The following is a 24490-nucleotide window of genomic DNA, read 5'->3' as shown; positions in this document are numbered from 1 at the left end:
TGGGGGAAGGTGGCGTAGAGTCGGTTCCCTCGGGGGGTGGTGAGATTCGCGGTTACGGAGCGGTGAGCGGCGACGTGAAATCCCAGATGTATATAGGCATATATATATATTTAAATAGGATTGTTTTTAGAAAAGATTCCTACCCGGGGAGGTTCACGTTCGGAACACGGCACCCACGCCCCACCCCGGGACAGTGCCGCTGGGCTCCCCCCTTCCCCTCACAGCTTCACAAGGCTTCGTGGTACACGTGTGAGAGGGGACAGTCCCCCAGCTGGAAGCGGGAGCCCTCCGGAGAGGGGACGTCCCCAGCGGGGCTGGCAGTCTGCTCCGCCCGGGGGGTCGTGCAGGCCCCGCCGAACCCCCAGGGAGGGAGTTCTCCGGTGGGCAGTTCCCCAGGCCGTGGTGCATCGTACCGCAACGGGAGGGAACCGGCGTGCCCCGTGATGCCGCAGGGGCTCCGGCGGGTGCCGGTGGGCTCAGGCTCGCTGAACGGCGTGGCGTACTCGGGCTCGGGCGGTAGCGGCTCCGCGTACTCGTGGTATTTTCCCGGCACGTCGTAGTGGCTCACGACCAGCGGCAGCGTGTAGCCCTCGTCCGGGAGAGGCTTGAAGGTGGAGGGACCCGTCTGGCTGCTGGGGCTCACCTGTACCAGGTCTGGCTCGGCGTACTCTGCAATGGGGTTGCCAGGCTCTGAACTGGGGACAGCGGGGGGACTGTCCCCACAGCAGTGAAGGGCTCATGGTGGTGTTCCAGATGTGGGTGGGATGGGTGGAAAAAATGGGCACATCTGGACCCCCAGGGCTGGGAAAAGCTGGGCAGAGGCATGTCAAAACCCATCTAGAGCAGGACATCCACCCCACGGGGACGGGCACATCCCTCTGCCCCAGCACAGAGCAGGAGTCCTGGTGCCCTGTGGCCACCTTCCAATACCCAAGCCTGTGTTTGAGGTGGAATAATAATAATAAAGATAAATGATAAGCCCTGCCAGGGTCTCCCTTTTGCACAAGACCATGATGCAGGATGGGGGTCAACCAGAGTGGTGCTGGGGGGGGAGAACAGGCAACTGCTGGCTGGGGTTAAACCATGACAGCAACCCAGGGCATCCCCAGGGTGCAATGGGTGAGACACTGCTCCGGCTCTGGGCTGAGAGGCACCCGGTTGTGCCCCGATGTCCCCATTACCTGGCGAATGGGTCAGGCTGAGGTCCCCCGGTGCAGCCGCCGTGGGGAAGGAGGCCAGCGTGGAGCCGGGGGGTGGCAGGCTCTGCAGGGAGCACACCTGGCTCGACTCCAGTTTGGGGTACCCTGAGTAGAGAGCAGAAACCCCGGGTTGTCACATACTGTCCCTTGGGGACAGACAGTGCCTTGGGGGCAGACTGGTGCCCCCAGGGGTGGGACAGCTCAGGGCTCGGCTGCAGCACCAGTTAAACCAGCTGCACCCCTCCTGATTTTGGCCCTGAGGCACAGCAGGACCCCCGGGGAGGGGTTGGGGACCCTTTACCTTTTGTGATCCCACAGTTCAGCTCCGCCGCCGGCTTTCTGCCAAGGGGAGAGCGAGATAGGGGTGAGGGGTCCCAGCCACCCCATGCCCACAACCACCCACCTCCTTGCACCCGCTGCACGGGGGGCTGCACCCCCCGGTACCCGGCAAGCAGCCGAATGGAGCCACCGGGCTTTGGGGAGGCGATGCCGGGTCCCCCGGGGCGAAGCGGGGAGCAGGATGGGACCCACCTTTTCCTGCGGCAGAGGAAAGCCAGCAGAAGGAGGCTGGAGCAGAGGAGCACGAAGCCACCAATGAGCAGCATCACCAGCAGCGTTGAGCCTGGGGAGGGAGGGCAGTGTCAGCCCCCAGGTGCTCCATCCCACCCCTCTGCACCCATGGGTGCCAGGAGCCCACCTGGGGCTACCAGAGAAGGAAAATCAACGTGTTGTCACGGGATGGGCCCGAGTGGGTCTGGTGCCTGGAGCACCCACAAGATGTTGCTGCGCCCCAGGGACAGCCCCCTCATGGCACCCACCTGCCTTCTCCGGGTCCAGGGCAACGCCGGGGATGGGTGTGCGGCTGGCCGGGTGGCTAGTGGGCACAGGGACCTCCTTGGGGACACTGGGCACTGCAGGGCAGAGCGGAGACCGTGAGTGTGGGACCACCACTGGGTGCACGGGGAGGCAGACGTCCCTGGGGGACGTTTGGGATGGAGGGGGGTGTGGGGTGAGAGCTCCCACAGAGGGGCTCACCATAGGGCCGGGGTGCACGGACTCGCGCCATCTGGCAGCCCACCAGGGCCACCTTCAAGGCCACGTGCTGGTGCCAGCTCTGGGGTGTGATGCGGATGTAGCGGGCAACAATGGGGGGGATGAAGGCATTGGAGACCTCCCCGTAGCTGTCAGAGTTTCCTTCAAAGACCTGCCAGAGAGGGCGAAGAGGGTACCAAAGGCCGAATGTCCACAGGCAGGGGGTCTGCAGCCCCCCTGTTGTCCCCTCCCCATGCCCACCTTGTCCTCCTGGCCACCGCTGCCTCTGTAGGGTCTCCAGTTCTTCCCATCACGGCTGGAGGAGACCCGGTAGGATGTCACGTAGTAGTCGTACTGCTCGGAGGAGCCCTTCGTGATGATGCCTGTTGGTGCAGGACCAAGCCCCGGAGGGGGGGCCCTGCTGTCAGCCAGGGGGCTGGGGCTGGGGAATGGCTTGGGGGGGTCCTCCATGTGCCCCACTGTGCCCCATTGCATGGGGCAGAGCTTTCCCAGCTAGAATAACCCCATCTCTGGGATACCCAAGTCCCTGCTGGGAGGGGACCAGGACATGTGACCCCCCCTGGGGACACCCCCCCCAGGATTCCCTCTGGCCCTGGGAAGGGGTTTAGGTGGCAGATTCGAGTGTCAGACCCCCCATTCTGCCCCCAGGAGCCAATAACCTCCGGCCCCGGCTGCCAGCCCTGCATTCCTCCCTCCTCCAGCCTCCGGCCGGACAATGTCCCCATTTTCCTCCCCGCGGTCGCCAGCCGCTGCACAAAGCCCCCGCTTTCGGCAGGCTCCGGCCGAACAAAAGGCGCTCGCTGGCACCAGATGCAAGAGCATAATATTAACTTGTTCGTCCCAGAAACGGCTGCAGAGGGGTGTGGGGGGGCAGGGACAGCAGGGACAAAAGGGGGACGAGAACAGCTGCGGGGGGTTGGTGCTGTCTGCATCCCAGTTTGCACCAGTAAAACCATGGCACAAGGAGGTCCAATGCCTACTGGGAGTTATGGGGGGGGTTGCAACTGCTCTGAGCAGTTTTTGGCGGGGGGGGGCAGTGAGGCTGGCACCCATGTCACCACGGGAAGGACAGTGGTCAGGGTGGCACAGGGACAAGGGCAGCGGTTGTCCCCCCTCTGATGGCCGACACTCACCTGTGACGTTCCTGCGGGCGCCCAGGTCCAGCTCCAGCCAGGCAGCCTCAGAGACGGGTTCGGCCGCCCAGGAGTGACCGGTGGTGCCAAGCGCTGCCCGTTCGGCCACCCAGACTCGGTCCTGGCCCAGCGCGTCCACCTCGTGCCACGAGGACGAGGCGTTGAAGGCGGCCACCTCCAGTGCGTCACCACAGGCTGGCAAGGGGAGAAGACAGGCTGGGAGCCTGGGACCCCCAACCGGGTACAGTATGGGGGGTGGCACTGGGTTTGGCAGCCAAAATTGTGGCTTAATTTCAGGGGAAATGGCAAAAAATACCTTTGTGGAATATGAGCCGCTTCTCAGAGAGGGATCCCCTGCAGGGAGGAAAGGTGGGGGAGCATCAGACAGGGGGTCCCCAGGTGAACAAACCCTGGGGGTCTCTGACATCGAGGGGTGGCAGGTCCCCAGTGTCAGCACGGATGGGTCCCACAGCTGGATGTGGGGTGTAGCCGGGGTCCACAGCCCCTCCTCGCCCACCTTTTGGAGTGGAGCCCATTGGCGAAGGCTGACTCGTAGAGCGTGATCCCCTTCTCCCGGGACAGGGTGACCTGCCCGCCCAGCTCGTCTGCGATCACCCCGGCATGCACGGCCGCCTTGCACAGCACCGAGGTCTGCGGGGAGCAGGGGAGGGATGAGAGCAGACCCCCCCCCCGGAGTGTGCAGGGGCAGGCACCCCATGGCCAAACCTACCCCCTGCGGTCTGCTTGGGGGGTGACAAGCGGTAGCCACACGTGCTGGGGACCGTCCCCGGGAGGTGCACCCATGGGTGCCGACCTGCGCAGCAGGGTGCCCCATGGGGCGAGCCAGGCTCTGCACTTACATCCCGGTAGCCCTGGCTCGGGTTGCCCCAGATGTCCCCATCGATGTCCTTGCAGCCCGCGGGGCAGTACACACTGAAACACACAGTGACGGGGGGGGTCAGGAGTCGCTCCCATCCAAATCCCCTCTGCACACCCACTTTGCTCCCCATCCCGCCTCGGTTGCACCCCAAGAGCCCTGGGGCGAGCGCAGCCCGAGCGCCCAGGAGAGGGATGGGGATGAAACCGGGGCTGATGGGGACCAGCAACGATGCCGGCATAGGGGATGCCAAAGTAGGGACCACTCACACCCCCTGGCCACTCACCTGACATGCTCCTGGGTGTAGTGGGTGCCTCGAACCAGGCAGGAGACCAGGTCTGCAAGGCAGGGACACCCCAGGGTGAGAGACCCCCACCCGCTCACCTCTGCCCCACCGCACCCCATCCCAGAGGGGCAGGGAGGGATGGCCCCTCAGTCCCTGCAACCATCGGCCCCACGCCAGCAGCTCTGCCTGATATTGGGGTCCCAGCTGACCTGGGGGTCCCAGCTGGCTGGGTAGCCTGGGGGATCTCCCATGTTGTGCCCCCAGCCAGGGAGAACATGGGTCTTGCAGGAGCTTGGGGTGATGGGAGCCTACCCTGGGGTCAGCAAGGAGCTCCCTCCACCCCTGGCCATGCCCCCCGCCGTGGGCCAAGACACAGCCAAGGCGGGGGGGCTGTCTCCACATCCCTGGGGGATGCTCCCCCCCTACCTGGGTGCTGCGAGGTGGCGTAGGACAGGAGGAGGCCTCGTCCCGAGCGGTGGCTGGTGCTGTTGAACAGGACGGTCACGGTGCTGGAGTTTGTCACCAGGAGCGGGGCGGCGGGGCCAGCGTTCCTGCAGTATGGCCCTGCCGGCAGGGACGGGGCCGTGGAGAAGATTGGGGCTCCCTGGGGACAGGCATGGGCACCCAGACCCCGGGGTGTCACCTCCCCTGGCACAGCCCTCACCAGGTCTGGGGGGGGGGGGGCCCTCAGGTGTTTGGGCTGTGCTTAGGGTGGTCTCAGCCCCAGGGTGGCCCATCCCCAAGGTGGTCCCAGCCCCAGAGCAGTTACATCCACACTATGGGGGGGACCTGGGGCACAGCCCCTCACAGCTCACCCTGTCCCCACTGTCCCCCACCTCCTCCCCGCTGCCACACTGTCCCCCCGCAGCCACAAGCAGCACTGGGGGAGATGTACAGGGGTTGGAGCTGGACCAGGCTCCCGGGGGAGCACCCCAAGATGTCCCCACATCCCCAGGCAGGGACAGACAGGCTCCTGGCTGGGCAGGGACCCCCCCCCCCCCCAGGGTCTTTTCATTCCACCATGGTTGGGACAGCACAAGTGGCCACCAGCCCTTATCGGGTGCCTGCCACCACGTCCCCCGCTACTGGGGCTGGCATGCATGGCGTGGCCCCACAGGACCCCAAAATGGGGGCTACGTCCCCATCCCCTCCCCATCTCCCCTTTCACAGGCACCGCTGAAGCTGCCTTCTAAATCCCCCCGTTTAATCCAAATTAATTTGCAGTCTCCATCTCCCTGATTAAAACTTCGGCTTAGCAGGCAGGCAGGTTCCTTGGGGACATCTCTGGTCCCAACTGGGAACAAGACGTGGCCCCAATCCCCGGACTGCCATCACCCCCCAGCCCTGCATCTCTCTGCTCTGTGTCATGTCCATCACCAGGGTCTCGGGGCACCCAGAGATGCTTTGAGCAAATGCCATTGTTGCCCTGGGGACAGGGAGCTGTGTCCCTGTGTCCCCATGGTGCTGGTGGTAAAAATCCTGCTATGGGGTCATGCCATGCCTCAGTTTCCCCAACACCCACACCCTCGCCCTGCCTGGGTCGTATTTAACTGAGAGGTCAAGCGCAGGGGATGTGGGACAGGGCATGCGTGCAGGGATGTCACAGGGTCACAGACGTGATGGAATGGGGGCTCTGCATGATATGCAGATGACACGCATATAAGATGCAGATGACACACATGCACAGATTTCCCACCCACTGCCAGATGCCAGCGCTGCCCTGAGCAGATGCTGCCGCGTTGCTGCCACGTCTGGTACGGTGCCCACCCAGCCGGTGGCTCCGGAGACCCCCTGGGTGCTGGGGACCCCTCGGCCGAGCCGTGGGCTGGAGGCTGCCATCCCCGCGGGGACCCCGGCACGTCCCCAGGCAGGATCAGCCCAGGCGCCAGACACCGGGTCTGAGTCAGCAGGAGGGAACCCACAGCCTCCGCCTGCTCCGGCTGCTTCCCGAAAAACATCTGGGACTTCTCAAGGGCCAGCGTCAGCCGCAGGCGAGGGAGCGGGACCCTGGCCCAACCCTGCGTCACCCCCTGCTCACTGGCACGCATGGCCCTGGTGAAGGCACCTAAAGGGGCTGCGGGTGCCCGGCCACCTACCCAGCCCCCCACCGCCTCTGCCAACCCCCCAGGAGCATCATCTGGGGGTTCTCCCCTTCCCACATTGCTCTGGGACCCCTCAGTCTGGGCCAGTCAGTCTCTCGGCTTTGGGGTCCCGGGAGATGGGGACAAACATGTCCCTGAGGTCACAGCAGAGGGGATGGGGACTGGGGACCTCACATACTGTCACCCCTCTGGGTACCAACCAGGAAAGGGTGAAAGTCCTGGAGAACAGGGAAAAATCCCGGTCCTGGGAGCAGTGGTGGATCCAAGCTGGCTTCTTTCCACCCCATGTTTCCCATAGCATCCCCTGCCCAGCCCCTGCCCCTCACCAGGCCTCGGGGCGGCTCCTCCACCCTACCCCATCGACACCCCAGCAGTGACGCTTCCCCCTGTCACCCCAAGACATCCCCCCCCCAGCACCCGCCATGCTCCCAGTGCTGTCAAATCCCTCCAAGACCATTAAATCTCTCCGGGAACATCCTGGAACCATTTGGGCAGTGGCTGGGTGGACGGAATTAATTAATTGGCGGCTGCATCTGGTCCCAATTACGTGCCAACCCCAATAGACCCCTCCTCAGGTACCCCCCTCCTCGGATACCCCCCTCCTCAGATATCCCTCCCCTGTACTCAGGTACCCTCCTCCTTGGGCATCCCCCTCCTTGGATATCCCTCTCTTTGGGTACCCCCATCCTTGGGTATGCCCTTCCTCGAATACCCCTGTCCTCAGGTACCTCCCTCCTTGGATATCCCCCTCCTTGGGTACCCCTGTCCTTGAGTACCCCCACCCTTGGGTACCCTCTTCCTTAGATATCCCCCTCCTCAGATACCCCCCCCCAACCTTGATGAAATCAGCTAAAAAGCCAGTTTTTCCCAATATTCTCCTTATCCAGGACTTCACATAACGTGATATCACACACACACCTCCCCACCCCATCCACACCCCCTCGGCAGGCGCTGCCTCAGTTTCCCCTGAGACCTCCCCCCTCCATTACCGTAGGCGGTGCCAGCCTGGGGGTCGGCGAGCAGCAGGGAGCTGCGGGCGCAGTGCTCGGAGGGTTCCAGGTCCACGTCCCCAAAGGCCAGGAGGAGGGAGGTGCCCGGGGGGGCACGCAGCTGCCAGCGGCAGGCCGTGTGGTTGGGGTATGTGCCCGGGTAGTTCTTGGAGCTGAGGGTGCCGCTGTGGGGTGTCAGCAGCGTGTGGCCGCAGCCGTCCCCTGCGGAGAGACCAGAGCGGGGTGGGGAGGGGTTCAGCCAGGCTGCTCCCTGCCTGCCTCAGTTTCCCCACTTGGCGTGGCTCCAGGGACACCCCACGGGCACCTGCAGCCCCTTCAAATGTTTTCCTCCTCTGAAACATCTTTTTTTTTTTTTTTTTTCAGCTTTTCTGGCTGCTCCCCCCCATCTGGGACAGTCCCCGGGGGGATCCAAGAATGAAGCTGCCTCAGTTTCCCCCATAGCCACCCAGCGCAGACCTGCACCTCCAGCTCCTCTCCATCCCCCAGGGCAGGAGGACCCCAATTTTTGAGGGGATACAAAAGGATGCAAGGAGGAAATATCCTCCCCTGCCACGGGGCTGTACAGCACCGAGCAGCCCCCGGCAGCCCCCGGCTGCAGCCTTGACCTTGAGGATGACCTTGGGCAGCTGCATCCCCATCGCCTCCTCCCCAGGGCGGTGCCAGCACCCACCACAAAAGGGGCTTTTCTCCTGGCTCACCGCCCCCGGGCACGAGGGAATATCCTGGAAACTTGAGTTGAAAGCACCCAATGCCAGGGACCGGCCAGGATTTCTGGTGGAGCTGGGGCAGGATTGGGGAATGAGGAAGGGCAGGGAGGGGGGAAAGCATCGCTCAGCCCCTCTGCATGGGCAGGGGAAATGTGGGGGTCCATCGTTCAACCCCCCCCCCCCGCATCCCCAAAAAGCTGCTGCTCCTGCCAAGCATCATCCTGGCACAGCCAGAAAGAAAAGCGATGGCGGGCACGGCTTTGCCCCCGCCTTGGCTCCCCTTGCCGTCGCTGGGAGACGGCACAAAGCACCGGCAGGGGAAAATCCTGCAGGGATAAAAAAAAGGGGGAGGCCGGAGGCAGAAGATGTCAGCCCCCCCACAGAGCCCACTCCTCCCCAGCCTGTGGAATGGGCTGCTGGCTGAACCCAGGGCGATTTATCCCTGGGCAGGGATATAAATCCCGTTTCCCTCCTGGCTGGGCAGTGACCCCCGTTATGGCAGAGCTGGGAAGGATCAGGCCCTCTGGGGCTATAGGGGGGAGCACCAGGGACAGGCTGGATGGGGGTAACAGCATGGGGGACCCCGGGGCTGCTCAAAAAGTGGCTCCCAGAGGGGCTGCTGTGTGGGTGGGAGAGAGATTTGGGGTATTTGGGGGGAGTTTCGGGCAAGGAAGGTCAGAGGCATCGGGATCTGCACGAAAACCCTCTCTGGCCAGGACAGCTTGGCATGTGCGCCCGAGCTGGGGGTCTTGGATGGCCCCCCCCGCTCCAACTCCACGCCTGTGGGTGTAGAGAAGCTGGGGGGACCCATCCTGGGAAAAACCCATCCCAGGAAAGGAAACCCTCGGTAAAAGCATCCCAAGTGTGGCCGGCACATGCTGGGCAGGCATGCCAGAGATAAGCCAAGAGCTGCAGGCGCACCTGGGGATTTGGCTCCGAAGATGCTACCGAGGGGCCGGGAACGGTGAAGGCAGAGCCGTGGGGGGGCTGGGGACTTGCTCCCAGCCACGGGAACATCCTCCTCCTGCCCCCCCCCAAAATCAATTGCCAAAAAAATGGGAAAACTGGATTTCCGCTGGGTGAGGGCGAAGCCACGGCCGGGCCCCCGCTGGGGCCATCCCTGCCAGGGATTTGTTTGTTTTCTCACAGGATGCGGGAAAGACACAACAGGGCGATGCTCCGGGAAAAGTCCGGCACACTCCCGCCTCTGGCACGCTGCCAGCCCCGGGGATTGCTCCCACGTGTCCACCGACAGGTTTGGGATCCGGTGGATACCCGCTGTACGATGTCTCCCAAATCACACTTGGGGAAAGCAGCGGGGTTCTGCCCCCGGTGATCCCGTCCTGGCCTGTGCCTCAGTTTCCCCTCGCTGAGAACGATGCTTTGGATGTCCCATCCTTGTCTCCTCGCTCTCGGATGAGTTGGGGACAAGCAGCGCCAGGGAAAATCACATCCTCAGGATAAGGTTTGGCTGAACGTCTCCTGGGGGCCTTCCCGGACCCCAGCGGGTGCAAATCCCCCCAGAGCGATGCTGCTGGGGCCCGCAGCATCCCCAGGATGGAGCCCACTGCCCAGCTCTCCCAGCCGTTCACCGTAAGCTCCAGCGATCCTCTTAAACTGGGACAGAGTCGGGCCCCTGGGGATTAGGGATTCCCGGGGAAAGCCCTGCGGGCAGACGGAGGGGACCCCGGGACCCTGGCACCGGGAGCGGGGTAGGACAGAGGGAGCGGGGGCTGCGGGGAGACCAGGCGGGTGCGGGACCGGGGTGATGCGGGGGGGTGGAGGCGGCGGGGAGCTCGTCCTGTCCGGTACCGGAGCAGAGGGATGGCGGGGACCCCGTCCCGGATCGGTACCGAGGCAGGTGGCCAGCGGGGACGCCGTGTGGTCCCGGTCTAGGGACAGCGGGATACTCGGATCGGTACCGGGGAGCCCATGCTGGTCCGAGCCCAGTCCGGACACAGTCAGGAGCCCGTCCCGGATCGGTCCCGGGACAGAGGGGAGCCCGTCCGGTCCCGGTCCCGGTCCCCATCCCTGACCCAGTCCCGGTCGCGGCACACGACCCATCCCGGCAAGTGAAGGGGAGCCCCGGTGGAAGCGGGACCCCCGGTGTCGTGTCCCGCTACGGTGCCCCGCAATCCCAACTCACCGTCCTGTCCGCCGGCCGGGCGCAGCCCCAGCGGGCCCAGCAGAAGGCAGCGGCGGAGCAGCGCCAGCGCCAGCGCTCCCCGGGCCGCCCCGCCGCCCGCCCGCATCCTCCTCCTCCTCCTCCTCCTCCTCCCGCCGCCGCCGCCGCCGCCGCCACCGGCGGCCCCGCCGCGCCCACCGCCCAGCGCCCGCCCCGCCGCGCCCATTGGCTGCCGCCGCCCGGCCCCGCGCCCCCATTGGGCCGCCTCGCTGTCAGTCAACCGGCACCGCCCGGCGGGGAAGGGAGCGGGCGCGGCGCGGCGCGGCCGGGGGGGAGCGGGGGGCTCGGCCGGGCCGGCGGGGGGGGGGGGGGGTTGTCCCGGGCACGCCGGGAGGGTCGGGGGGCACCTCGCTCAGGGTCTAGGGGACGCGGAGCCCCCGAAACGGGGCTGCGGACGGTCTCGGATGCCCCCGGGCGGGGACCTGTGGGAGTTGGCGACGGACCCGCCGTGGGCGTACGGAGCCCCCGGGCGGGGCCGGGGGTGTCCGGTACCGCTTCCCCCCAACCCTGTGGCCCCCACTCCTGTCCCGGCCTCACGGGGGGCGGGGAGGGGGAAGCCGCGGGGCGGTGCCACCGACCGCCGCTAGGGGACAGCACGGCGCCGCCGCCGCCGCCGTCGATCGTCGTCGGCCCCTTTAAGGCAGGCGGCGGCCGGAAGTGCTGGCGGCCGAGGCCGCGGCGGCTACTGCGCATGCTCCCTTCTGCCCGGCCCGTTTCCCTCCCTCCCCCCCCCATCCCCCCTCCCCCTTCTCTCAGCCCCCGGACTCGGCCGCTCGGCGACGGTAAGGGCCGGCCGGCGCCGCGCTACGGGAGCCGGGAGGGGCCAGGCGGCGGCGGGGCGGGGCGGGAGGGGACCCGGCCCGGCCCGCCGGCGAAGGGAGGGGAGGGGAGGAGGGGGGCGCCCCAGCGCGCGTCGCTGTACGTGCCGCCGCCGCGAGGGCGGACGTCGCGCGCCGCGGGGGGGTGGGGTGGGGGGGGTGGGGGCCGCGCCGCTGCGTCCGCCCGCGGGAGGTGGGGGGGGGGGGGAGAAGGGGAGGGGGGAAGGCCACACCCCTCCCCCGGGCAGCCCCGCCCCGCCGCCGCGCGCCGCCGGGGGTGGGGGGGCTGCGTCCCGGCCCCCCCCTCCCCTCCGCGCCCGCGCGCCCTTGACCCTTGACCCCGAGAGGAGGAGGCCTTGTGGGGAGCGCTGACCTCTGACCCCTCGCCTCGGCGACCCCCGCCCTCCGGGGTGACCCCTTCCCGCCGCGGGGGGGGCGGGATCGGGGCCTCCCCTCGGCCTAGCGAGGGCCAGCGGCCCCCACCGGGGCCTCGGGGTTCCCTGGGGGGGGGGCGGGGGGCGGGGGCCGTGCTGCTCCCGCGGCCCTGCGGGGGCCCCACCGGCGCTTCACCCTGCCCGCGGTCCTCGTCCAGCAGCCCCCCCCCACCCCCCGCCGAGGTCAGGCCTCGGCCCGCGGGCCGGAGCCGGTCACCGGTCACCGCCGGGGTTTCTCCATCTCCCGGCCGTGCCCCCCCCCCCCCCCGCCCCCGCCATGCCGGAAATCCTGAGGAAGCCGCGGCCCCGCCGCCGTCCCAGCGCGGGGGGTCCCAGGGGAGCATCACCGGGGAGCGCTGCCCCGGAGCGGGGGGGTCTGGCCTGCGCCACGAGCCCCGAGAGGGTGAAGACGTGACCGAGGAGGGAGGCCCAGTCACCCGTGGGCGGGGGGGGTGCGCGTCCCCTGGCTTGTCCCAGCCGTGGGCCACCCAGCCCACCGTCAGCCGCCTGCGGTCCCCTCTGGACACAAGCGCTTCCCCAAAAGCTTCTAAACCCCCAGGAGGGAGCCTGGGGGGGGGGTGACCCTGACCCACGCCTGGCGCACAGGGCTGAACTCCAGCCCTACGGCAGTAACAAAACCACTTTTATTCCTCCCTGCGTAGCAGCAGGGAACAGCTCGGTGACACCCCCCCCACCCCCCCCGTGAGGATCTCCTGCAACACCGCACCTCTGCCACCGGGAATACCGGCTTCTCCGCAGCCCGCGTGCGGTGGGAAGGGTCGGTCCCGGGCATGTTCCTGGTAGCAAGGGATCAGAGCATCCCAAGGGTGGCTGGAAGCGCTGCCAGCCGGAGGGGGAGAAGCTCGGAAAACCTTCTCGTGCTCTCGCCGAAACCCACAGTGTGGGTTTGCTCAGCCAGCGTCAGCCTGCGGGGCTGGGGAGAGCCACCGGCTGCTGCCGGCTTGGGAAGTTATGAGTGGGATGGCACTGGGGGGATCTGCCTCTGTCGGTTTTGTGTTGTCGGATGAGATGTTCCCAGCTATCGTGATCAAGAGGGGAGGAGAAATCCTCCCGTGTGTTGACAGGCGCTTGCCATCTCTCTGGTGGTGAATTTAAAATGCCTGGTCCCCTCTTTGGAACCGGAGCTTTGCTCTGCCAGCCCCTCGGTCCCCGCTAGCCCGGCCTTTGCTGCGGCGGGACTGGGCGATCATGCTTACACGCCGCTGCCTGTCCCTCTCCCTGCACAGGCAGCGGTGCTGCCGCGGAACAGACCTGCCTCTGCTTTGCCCTCTGCAGCACCGCGGCACCCCGCCACCGCCGGGCTTCATGTGAGAGATGGCGAATGCCGAAGTGAGCGTCCCTGTGGGTGATGTGGTGGTTGTACCAAGTGACGGAAACGAAGGGGAGAACCCGGAGGATACCAAAACCCAAGTGATCTTGCAGCTTCAGCCGGTGCAGCAAGGGTGAGTTGGATGGTACTGGTGTGTCTGGGAGGTGCGGGGTGGGACGTGGGGGGGTTCTCTGCAGGTTTTCCTGGTGCGGGGACCAAGTGTCGCTGCGTTTTCCAGGTCCGCGTCGGTTTTGTGCCACGCACGGTAGGGAGAAAATTACAAGGCAAAAAAGCTTTTGTGTGTGTCGCTGTCACGGGGCCTCCAAGGACTGAAATTGTCCTGCGGGGACAAGTCCGCACGATGCTATCTCCAGATCACGGCAACCTGGCGATGGCCATGGCAGTGAGGAAGCAGCGAGGTGGTCGTGGTGCTGCCCCGGCCACGCATCCTCCCGGTCTCCCTCTTCCCTCTCTGGCCCCAGGGTGGGTTGTTGCCACACTGCAGCTGCTGTACGTGGTGGTCTGTGCCCGTGGGTCCAGATCCGCATATGCCTCTGTGCCAGCCTTCCCCTAAAATAATTCTCCTCTAAAAGACAATGAAGCTGGGATGTTGGAGGGAATTTTGTGGTCCCCTGGCAGCTGCTGCAGAGAAGTGGCTGCCACCAGGCGCTTCACCTTAACTCTGGATCAATCAGGATGTAAATATACTGGCTCCAGTTTGATAATACTCACAGAGCAGGGTGGCTGTAGGCCTGACAGTGACTCTTCCCTGCGTGATCACCCCTGCTGCAGTGTCACACAGGGCTGGAAGGGAAATCCTGGGGCATTGAGCTCTGCTTCCTGTTGTCGTGGGTAACTGCCTGTATCAGAAACCAGAGGAGAAGGCACAGGGAAGCGCGCTGCAGAGCTGCTTCAGTGGCGCTGCCAATGTGGAGGGTGCAATGACAGGACTGGGAATGCCTCTGCGTGTTTCGGTCCTTGGGATTATTATCGTATTTTTGTATGTGCCAAAAAAATGCCTGTGACTGAAACTGTATCAAACAAAATCCATGTCCCTGGAGGACAGGCAAGAAGGAAACAAACTGAATTTTTAACCCCGTGCTATGAATCTTAATTTCCCATGATTTATACAGTTTGTTTATGGATGGCTGCTTTCACAACAGGATTTACCAAGAGGGCTCTGAGGCCAGCGCTGCCGTAGTGGCCGTCGAAACCCACACCATCCACAAGCTAGAAGAAGGGATCGGTGAGTTCCTGCTTGGCGTGGGCAGAATCCCCTCCTCTGCAGGGCTGGTCGCCGCTGAGCTGGTGTCTCCAGTTCGCTGGGCTTCCTTCTGGCTCTGCCCCTGCAGATGCTGTTTCCCAGGCATGGATGTGGGTGCAGGGGCTGGGCATACTCTGGACTAAGAGTCTGCTGTTACTGCTTGGTCTCAAAGTCCTCAACTGAGATCCTGGCTCTCCTGCAATGAATGGTAAGGGCTCCCACGGGGTCCAGGGGAGCCGAGATTTCACCCTAGACTTGGTGTGCAACACTAGCAGGCAGGAATGATGGTTATAAGGATGGCAGTTGTGTCTGCACTGGCTGAGGCATCAGACTCTGACTGCTGGCTCTTTGTTGAATGAACAGCCTGACAGTTTGGGTTGGATGTTCAGAAGAACTGAGCAGGTTGACTCTGAGTGCTCCCTGCCATCCTGAGGAGTATGTGGGAGAAGGCTCCTGTCATTAGGTGCTGTCACTAGATCTTAACTAGTGTTCTGCTTCCTGTGTGGGTGTGGGTCTTTTGGCAGTATTAGCAGAAACTCTGCGTGTGAAGAGAATATATTATCAGTAAATATCTGATATCTCTGCTAAAGAGATACCAGAGCTGCAAGAAATCTGAGAGATATCTGTGCTTTCCACAGATTGTTCTCATTGACCGCCCCCCCCCCCCCTTACAGATCTGTTGGATTTCCAATCCCATGTTCTCCTGACAGATGAGCTTAATTTTGAGTGTTGCTATATTAAAAAGCAGATGACAGTTGCTGTTAGAGCTAGTAATTGGAGAAGACTAAGGCAGGACTGATCCTGGACTGGGAACGGTCCTTCTTTTGGCATCCTCAGTGTAGGTCTCGCAACCTGTGAGTTTTCAGCTTCTGCCTTGTGGGATTTGAGCTTCTTGGGTGGAAAGTTTCATTTTCGCCCCTTCCTCTCTCAGACCCCAGCACCATTGAAACGAACGAGGAAATCGAGATCGCCTATCCCATCACCTGCGGGGAGAGCAAAGCCATCTTGCTCTGGAAGAAGTTTGTCTGTCCCGGAATTAATGTCAAGTGTGTAAAGGTAAGGGAGTTTTCGCAGTGGATTCCTTCTCTGGTCTCAAGGTCTGGCACTTGACCTCCATAGGACTTTCTTTTTGCATTTCATCTTTCAAACTTTGCCTTTGCAGTGTGCTGGATTGTTAGTGCTAAAGTTGTTTTTAGCATGAGGAGAAGCAGGGGAAGAGTGGGTTAACGAGTGAAGGCCTATCACCCACGTTGTATTTCGGAGTAGTATTTGGCACTTGATGAGGGACTTGGAGCTGCAGGCAGGCAGGGAATGCATACTGAGATCTGCCAGAGCTCTTCTTCCTTGTCTGTTTCCCCCGGTGTCCTGATACTCCACTCCTGTCACTCCCTCCGTGAGCAGGTTGCATCAAGAGAAATCTTGCTGTTACTTTTTCCACTTGAGAGTGTGGTAATGTCACAGCTGATGCGCTGAGGCTGAGTCCCCGTGTGCTGCTGCGGCGAGAGTGCTCTGTTGCTGACCCTCAATGGGAACTATCTTAGTCACTGGAGCAGGACAGAACAGATGCCTGAGTGAATACCTGTGTCAGCTAGATGTTGCTCGGCTATTTGATGTAACGGGAGTCTTCCGTGATGATCTGCAAGATGACTGTACATGCTCACAGAAGGAGCTAATTTGGTTTGTGCTTCATATGAAAGCCTTCAGGGCTGTTCCTGGCTAGAGCTGTGTGGTTCGAATGCCAGTGGCTGGCAGGTCATCTCTGCAAAGATACCTGTTCTGGAGTTACAAGTTTTGCTGCACTGAAGGGTTCAAAGCTGGTAGGAATTTGAGAAGCAGCTCCTCTTTCTGGGTAACAGTGGGGGCTTAGATGAGCTGTGGACTGGCTGTGTTGGGTGTCCCAATACAGTCTTCCGAAGTGATACTACCCTGTTTGCTGAGCCTTTGTTTATCTCGTTGTCAGTTCAATGACCAACTGATCAGCCCGAAGCATTTTGTTCACCTGGCTGGAAAGTCTACCCTAAAGGACTGGAAGAGAGCCATTCGCCTCGGAGGAATCATGCTGAGGTATCTGACTCTGTCCAGCTTCAGGGCTTTGTCACTGCAGCTGCATGATCCTGAGCAGGCATTTTGTCTGCTCTGCAGTCCCCAGGACATCTCTTGGAAGCTCACATTACCCGGCCAGCAGCCTGCAGAGTTCCTGGCCCCATGGTCTGAGGGGCAGGATTCCTCATCCTGTACAGAAGTGGCCTCACCTGGGGGACCTGGTGGGGGGCAGAAAAGGGCTGGAGCCCTGTATGTGAAGCTGGGGGATGGCTTGTATTTGCCATTTGAAAGCCCTGCAGGAGATGTTTTTTGTGCAGAGTGGCACTGGGTCTCCCTTTCTCTGTCCTTCCCATGGCTGTAGCATTCCTATGTGGAATACTCCCTTTTGTCTTCAGGCTGAGATTTGAGCTGAGTCTGGTTCTCTCCCCACTCCCTGCACAGGAAGATGATGGATTCGGGGCAAATTGACTTCTACCAGCACGACAAAGTTTGCACCAACACCTGTCGAAGCACCAAGTTTGATCTCCTCATCAGCAGCGCCAGAGCACCGGTGCCGGGGCAGCAGAGTGTGGTGCAGACTCCTACATCAGCTGACGGTAGGAAACCAGTTAGCAATGCCACAGGAGTTGCCCTCTGACACTCCTCACCCTCCATGGACTAATGAAATCAGGCTGACCCCCCCCACACACACCTTACACCTTCTCCCCAGGCGTAGCAGAGCAGTCCCACCGTTTAGGAGACTGCTCTGGTTTCTGGGAAGGCAAATGCTTCTCCTGTCTGCTCAGAGAGGTCTCGGTACCATCTCTCAGGGTGATCTGCTCTGCAGTAATGCGAAGGCTGGAAAGCAGCTGGTATTAAGCAGTGACTAGAGGCAGCCTTGGGAGCCAGGGGAGGCTCACCTTGAAAGGATCCCAGTTCTGGGGTCACCATGTGAGCAAACACCTGAGAGAGCTCACACAGTGTTTTCTGATGTCTTTCCTATTTGAGGGTCTATTACAAAGGCACGAGATGGGCTAATGCTCAGGAATGACTTTAGGGATGCTGACCTCCTCCGGAGCAGCCTGCTCCACATCACCTGGACATCCATGAACGGGGTATGATGGCTGGAAACGATTTGATTGTCATTCCAACTGCAAATTCTCAGCGAATCCTGTGCTCCAGAGCAGAAAGTGATCTCTTTGCTGAGGTTAAGGGAGAAGACTACTCCCAACCATACTGCATCATTCAGCTGGGCAGGTTACATTTCTCTAAGGCCCTGGGTGGGTAAGATAGCAGAGTTGTCCATAGGCTAAGGAGAATCTCCTGGAAAGCACATGGTAAAACCTTACAATGGCTGCAGATTGGCTTAGTCCCAAATTTGATCCAGAAATTTAGGATTGAGTCAGATCCGTTTCCTTTTTATAAACCAGCTTGGACCCTGACCCCATCATTTCCTGAGAGATCAGAGCATCTCTGGGGCACAGAGCTCCCTGTTGATGATGCAAGGGGAGAAGGGTGGCTGGGCCGAGGCTTATTTGTTCCCTTCTTCATTCTGATCCCTTTCTGATCTTTTTATGCCAGGACTCCAGTTTGCTTTTTGGAGGGCACATGGTTTTCCCTCCAGAAGCCCCAGAGGCTTTCACAACCACAGTTCCAATGAGAAGCAGTAATATTTGCTTTTAGCTAATTTGGTTGAAAGAAGCCAGGCACAAATAACCTGACCACGAGAGTGAAAAAAAAGAGCCTGGGAGGGGTGAAGGGGATGGAAAGCAAAGCAGGGATTCAGTGCTGGCACTCCAGGTGCCGCAGAGGGAGCTGATGTTGCCTCTCTGGCAGGGAGCATCACCCAGATCGCGCTGTCAGAGGAGAGCATGGAGGAGGGGATTGAGTGGAACTCAGCTCTGACGGCTGCCGTCACCATGGCCACTGAGGAAGGCATGAAAAAGGACACGGATGAGATCTCGGGTAAGCTCAGGCTGCTTGTTGGGTGTTTTCTTCTCCTCCCCTTGCCTGTTACATTCTGGAGACTGAAATCCTGAAAATAAAGAGAGTTTAGGCAATGACAGAGCTGTCCCCCAGCCCCTTGGCTATCCCAGCATTTCCCAGGCATGCAGGGTCCCTGCCAAATGGAGCTCCTCACTGCTGCAGGCAGAGGGGGACTTCAGCCCTGGCCTTGTGACTGGTGGATGATCCCCCAGATCAGTTGCTACTAGTTACAGTGAGGGGCTTTTTTTTTTTTTATTCATGCTAAGGATGTAAACACCTGCCAGCCTGAAGCTAGACTGAAACCGTCAGTGAGTAGTGTCTTGTTAGTACCCCGTGTTAGTACCCTGTCAGCTCACTTGGCTGTGTCTCACTGGCTGCAGTGCCTTGCCTTCCCTCTTAGGATCAGTACGGAAGCTTAGGCAGAATTTCCTCAAACAAAAATTTTGAGCTCTGCATCTTGCAAAGATGAACAGAGGCAGTGAAATGTTGCCTTGGAAGTCATGGTGCTGCTTGAAAACATGTTACTGATTTGCTGTGTGGGTCTGTTTTTCTTCTTCTGGGGCTTTTTTTGCATGTCATATCCACCCCAATGGCCAAATTAGAAGTTGTCTTGCAATGTTACTCTTGCCTGGAAGGTTTAAGGTAGCCTTGTGGGGGAAAATGCCAAATGCTTGTACATGTTGACTTCTCTTTCCCTCTCCTTGTGACAGAGGACACGCTGATGTTCTGGAAAGGAATAGCTGATGTGGGGCTGATGGAAGAGGTTGTGTGCAACATCCAGAAGGAGATAGAAGAAGTCCTAAGAGGCGTCCAGCAGAGGTTGGGTCAGTCTCCCTTCCAGATGACGGGTAGGTTGTGAGCCACAGCCTCTGGCTCTGCAGTGGGGAAGGATGCTGAAAAGGGCAGCTGCTGGCCAAAAAAAGTGACAAGGGTCCATCCCCACCGTTTAAAGCTGTTGAGTCAGGATGCCGAGCGAGTTACCACTCAGTAGCTGAGCTGGGGAGCTGGGTCTGGGTGTGGTCTCAGCCTGCCCAACTGTGAAGTGCATTTGCTTACACCACTGCGGGGCACAAGGACACAACGTGCCACCCTGTTCCCTGAGCAAAATAACCCTGGCAGCTTGCTGAGACCATCGGGTAACTGTCCTCAGCTCCCGGCCCTCACGAAAGCCTGCCCAGATTCACTTCTCGGACCAGAGTTAGTCAAACACTTTTCTCCGTGACAGTGCAGGCTTGAACAGGTCCTGCCCCCTCACTTCTCGTTCTGTCTTCACTTGTGCCAGAAAACCTGTTTTTGGGGCTGAACCAGATGAGGGAACTGATCTGGGTTAAAAATAACTCCCCTCGCCTCTTTAGGGTTATTTTTAACTTGGATCAGTTCCCTAATCCAGTTCAGCACATGCCCCTGTGAGCACAGGGTTTGAGAGCACCTCTTGTTGATGCTCTTGCTGAGAGAACATCCATGTAGCCACAAACTTCATTTTACCTGGGATATTTTTTTTTTATTTTCTAATTTAGCATTGGGCTGGTGAATCTTTGTGTCTGGTAGGTGGCAGCTTTTGGAAGCTGTGAGTGATTGAAGTCAGTGGATTATAATAGAAATTTTGCACAGCTTTCAGTGGAGCTGGCATGTTAATGACACTGTCAGCAGCATGGGGTGATGATTTGTAGGTGGAGATCTCATTTGTATCTCTGTGATTGCAAATTATGTTTGCAGCAATTCTGAGCTGCTTGGGTGACACATCTCTATTTCATTTTCTTTGTCATATGAATGGGATTATTTAGTCCTTGGATGTCAGAAGGTTGTGGGAGCTGGGTCTGCCCTTGTCAGCCAGCCCATGTGAAAGAACAGAGATAGTTTTACAAAAGGCAGCCGAAAATCTTTGGTGTAATACAAGCATCTTTTGAGTACCTGACCAAGTCCCATGTGTGGGACTAGGCACTCATCCCCATGCACTTTCCTTGCAGATGCTGCTGTCTTGAACAATGTTGCCCACACATTTGGGCTAATGGACACAGTCAAGAAGGTTCTGGACAACAGGAAAAACCAGACAGAGCAAGGAGAGGAACAGTTTCTTTACACACTGGCAGGTACAGTCAATGCTTAGTAAAGGCTTCTCATCCTGCTGCTGCTCTTGGGAACTGATGTGACTTTCATTTGACATAACCCCCAGTGAACCATATATCGGTTATTGTTCAATACGTGCTGCCCCAAAACAAATGCATCCCAATCCCTTTTCATCCTAGGGCTTGAGTGGAATTTCCCCTCTCCCTTGCCTCGCAGGGAGCAGTTACCTGGGGCATTCAACAGCCCGAAGTCCGTGCCCTTTGCTGCAGCCAGGGTGCTGGGGGTGTGAGTCCGATTCTGTCGGCATTAGGAAATAGGTGCTGCTAGCTAAGAGCTGTGCGGCAGTCATCCGAGCTGCGGGCAGTGCCGTGCTGTGCCCCAGCTAATAATCTTCTCTGTCTATGGGGTGCTGAGTTGTATGCTTGTCTTGGCATGGAGCTATCAGGTGTCTTGCACAGCTTCCCCTGAGCTGAAGCCAATAACCTGACCTGGATTCCCCAGAGCCGCTTGCTGGATTTGTCTCCCTCCTCACCGTGTCTGTAGGACCTGTTCTTATCTGGGATGTCCTAGTCCCCTACTGCCCTGGATAAATGAGATTACTGTGCTGCTTCTGACTTCCAGTGTTCACACAGACAAGGGTTGTGGGAGGTGTTTCATTGACCCAGGCAGTCCTGCTCCCTGTCCCCAGTACACGTGCTCAGCTCCTGAGGAGGGGACCCAGCCAAGCTCAGGAGGCGGTTCCTACTGCCTGGAGAGGTTTGTCCACTCTCCCTTGTAGGTGGGTCTCGCCTGGGGAGCAGAAATGCCCATCTTCTCATCAGTAGGAGTAGCCAACTGCTATACAGCATTGCCTGTTCCTTATCCAGGTGCTGACAGCCAGCCAAAGCAGGCTGAGCAGGTGCAGAACCTTGACCAGGTCTGTGTGCGTGGCAGGAGAATCTGCTGGCCTTTTCCTTCAGAGCAGTTTGATCTTGAGTGAAATGCTAAGATCATGCTAGACTGGGTGGTTAGGAGACCTCCTGTCGCAAACGTGGGGTGTAATGGTTATTTATGGAGCCCGTGAGTCCCCAGGAGCTCCTGCAGCATGCTGGCCCTAGCCCAATGCACTGCTTAGCCGTTCTCTTTGCAGAACTGGAGCGACAGCTGGAAGAGCAGAAGAAACTTGCCAAGGACCAGAAGGCGAAGTCCCAAACCATCCAGAACGTGGTGCTGATGCCCGTCAGCGCTCCCAAGCCCCCCAAGAGACCCCGCCTGCAGCGCCCAGCCTCCGCCACCGTCCTCAGCCCCTCCACCCCCATCCAGCAGCCTCAGTTCACGGTCATCTCACCCATTGCTATCGCTCCTGTCGGACAGCAGTTCTCCGTGGGCAACATCCCGGTGGCAACTATTAGCCAAGGCTCCAGCCCAGTGACTGTTCATACCTTGCCATCTGGCTCCCAGCTTTTCCGATACGCCACCGTGGTGTCCTCCTCCAAGACCAGCTCCTCCGACACGGTCACCCTCCACCCATCCTCCAGCCTGGCACTGCTGAGCTCAGCAGCCATGCAGGACAGCGGAGCCCTGGCGAATGTGGCGGCCGTGGTCAACCCCGTGGAACTGGTGGCCATGGAGTCCGGCCTCACTTCCACCATCCAAGCTGTGGAAGGCACCTCGGACGACGGGCAGACCATCATAGAGATCGACCCGGCGCCGGATCCTGAAGCGGACACGGACGAGTCGGAGGGCAAAGCTGTGATCCTGGAGACAGAGCTGAGGACTGAGGAGAAAGTGGTGGGAGATGTGGAGGACCATCAGCACCAGGTCCATAACGTGGAGATTGTGGTCTTGGAGGACTAGTGGGGGAAGGCAAGCGTCAGTTTGGGGAAGAGTTGGGAACTTGTTTTATTTTGGGCTTTTTTGTTAAGCATCTTTGCCAGCCACCCCATTTGTTTCCATGGATGTTTTCATTGTACTGTATATAATATATATATATATAATTTTTTTTTTTTTTTAAACAAAAAAGCTGGAGAAACACGTGAGACCTGGAAATGGCTCCGTCTCCGTGGAGCACTGAACAATACCGCCTGTTTGCAGGGTCAAGAAGAGACTGGATCTCTGCTGAACAATCCAACCAGGAGGAACTGGACAAGGGCTCCCGGCGCCGAGAGCGCGCCGTGGCCCAGCCACGCGCATGGTGCTTCTGCTCCGGGCCTGCCCTGGCCCCGAATATTTTATTTCAGAGAGACAATAACCAGTGGCTGGAGCGTTGAATTGACTGTGGGGAGGGGGTGACGGCTTTGGGGTGGAACAGGTACCTCATTTGTATTTTTATTTTTCCCGAGGGAAGGGAATTCTGTCAGACTCTTCACTGTCACCTCAACTGGGATTTTTTTATTATTATTCTTGCTTTGGGGAAGAGGACAGTAACCCTGCCTTTACTGTCCATATTCTCCTCCTCCACACAAATTGTTTTTATATCTATATTTTTTTTGTATTTGTTTGCTCTTTCCCTTCCCTTGTCCAGATTTCCCAGCTGCAAAGCCCTGGGACCTCCTCTCACTGGTCTCGGGGTCCCTGTATCCCAATCCCTCCTCTTCCCGTGGCACTTTTCCCCATCCCTTTCCCCGCCTGGCCAGGCTCAGTGCTGCAGACGCCGCTTGGAGACTCCGAGATCACTTCAGCCTTTTGAATAAAGGCAAAAAAACATCAACTCGAGCTTAAAACTACAACCTCCCCCTTCACTGCTCAGCGCTGCAGGGACCTTTCGGGGTGTACAAAGCATGTTGTGCTGTTGCTTTCCGGGAGAGCTGGACTCCGGATCGGGGCAGCTTCTGTTTACACTGTGTGCTGGAGCTGCTCCCTGCTTGTCGCTACTTGTTTGGTGGTTTTATTTTTGTATTTTTCTTCTTTCTTCCTGTAATCTCTTGGCAGGATTAGAACTGGCACGTTGCTGAAATAACGTGCGCCCCGCCGTTTTCCCTCTTTCCCTCTTTTTTTTTCGGTGGCCGGAGGTCCCTTTGGGCTCCGCCACGGTGGGAAGGTGGAAGGGGGGGATGCGCCGGGTGCTGTTAGAGCTGCAGAGGTTCGGGAGGGCTGGGAGGGGAGGGAGCTGCTTGGCTGGAAATATTAAGCAAAACAACAGCAAAGGAAACACACCTGGGGAGGGCGGGTGGGGAGGGGGAAGGAAGATGTGTTTGGCTATTTTTTTGCATTAAAAGGAAAAATTGAACTACTCTTGAATGGTTTATTTGTGGGTAGGTGAAAGGCAGCGGCTCTGTCACCCCAGAGGCAGCACGGGATGGGCAGGTATCCCTCTGCCCGCAGCCATGAGGGGTGGTCGCTGCTGCTTGGACCCCCGGCCTCGGCCGGGAAGCATCCCACCGGTTTTCCGATGGAGGTCGGAGCCAGGTGGCGGTGGCAGCTCGCAGCCAGTCTGGGTGTTGGGGGGGAACAGCTGTGGGAGCCAGATCCTGTGGATTTTGGGTCAGGGGTCCACCTCCCTCCATGTCCAGCAGCCTTCACTCCATTCCCCTCCAGCTTGCCCCATGCAGGCAGCCCCTTCACTGGGGAGGGATGAGGTCCTTTGGGGGGACACCCCCCCCCCCCAAAACTGGGCTTACAGCAGGTCCTTCCATCTGCCACCCCTGCCCGAGCTGTGCCCCTTTCTTGGCCGGGAAAGGCTGCTCTCCCGGCCCCTCGGGGGTCGGCGCCCAGGGAGCCCCTTGACGGGGGAGGGGGGGTCCCCCAGGGTTGCGATGACCCCCGGTTCCCCCCCCACCCACACCCCCTGGGGTGCTGGGCTGGGGGCTGTGCCCTGAGCGCGGGGGAAGCTAAAATATCGGGGTGTGACACAGCAGAGCTTGGGGGGAGAGGGGGGGGCTGCAGCCGGGCCTCGGATTTGCCATTTTTTGCTGGAAAAGCGCAGCCGGACAGCGGGGGCGCCTGGCCCTTTAAGAGCGCCCCCCCCTCCACACACACACCCCGCCTGCGCTCCCACGCCCGGCCGACAGGGGGCGCTGATCCCGCCGGTCCTCCGCC

At 60.2% G+C, this 24490-nt stretch overlaps 2 protein-coding genes across 5 annotated transcripts; one reads left to right on the top strand and one right to left on the bottom strand.

Annotated features, from left to right (window-relative positions):
• Positions 1-89: 89 nt before the first annotated feature.
• LOC138689238 (discoidin, CUB and LCCL domain-containing protein 1-like) lies at positions 90-10733 on the bottom strand. Its single transcript, XM_069803295.1, has 15 exons — positions 10514-10733; positions 7640-7861; positions 4975-5112; positions 4549-4600; positions 4246-4318; positions 3903-4036; positions 3702-3739; positions 3386-3580; positions 2493-2614; positions 2235-2403; positions 2018-2110; positions 1731-1821; positions 1501-1538; positions 1182-1304; positions 90-669 (listed from the first exon to the last, which is right to left on the bottom strand). Exons 1-15 carry the CDS (start codon positions 10716-10718, stop codon positions 227-229), a joined length of 2136 nt encoding a protein of 711 aa, XP_069659396.1. The 5' UTR covers positions 10719-10733; the 3' UTR covers positions 90-226.
• A 169-nt stretch (positions 10734-10902) lies between these two features.
• On the top strand, positions 10903-22459 carry GMEB1 (glucocorticoid modulatory element binding protein 1). Of its 4 annotated transcripts, none has more exons than XM_069803297.1 (10): positions 10903-11334; positions 13101-13267; positions 14298-14380; positions 15330-15454; positions 16359-16462; positions 16883-17037; positions 18257-18385; positions 19117-19254; positions 20374-20496; positions 21603-22459. In XM_069803297.1, exons 2-10 carry the CDS (start codon positions 13140-13142, stop codon positions 22307-22309), a joined length of 1692 nt encoding a protein of 563 aa, XP_069659398.1. In that variant the 5' UTR covers positions 10903-11334; positions 13101-13139; the 3' UTR covers positions 22310-22459. The 4 variants fall into 4 exon arrangements, with proteins under 4 accessions (XP_069659398.1, XP_069659397.1, XP_069659399.1 ...); XM_069803296.1 differs by having other exon boundaries at positions 13052-13267; XM_069803298.1 differs by lacking the exon at positions 10903-11334 and adding an exon at positions 11638-12582.
• The last annotated feature ends 2031 nt before the right edge of the window (positions 22460-24490 follow it).

This window comes from Haliaeetus albicilla, chromosome 16 (genome assembly GCF_947461875.1).
Source record: "Haliaeetus albicilla chromosome 16, bHalAlb1.1, whole genome shotgun sequence".
NCBI lineage: Eukaryota > Metazoa > Chordata > Aves > Accipitriformes > Accipitridae > Haliaeetus > Haliaeetus albicilla.
This window is presented reverse-complemented; position numbering and strand designations above follow the sequence as displayed.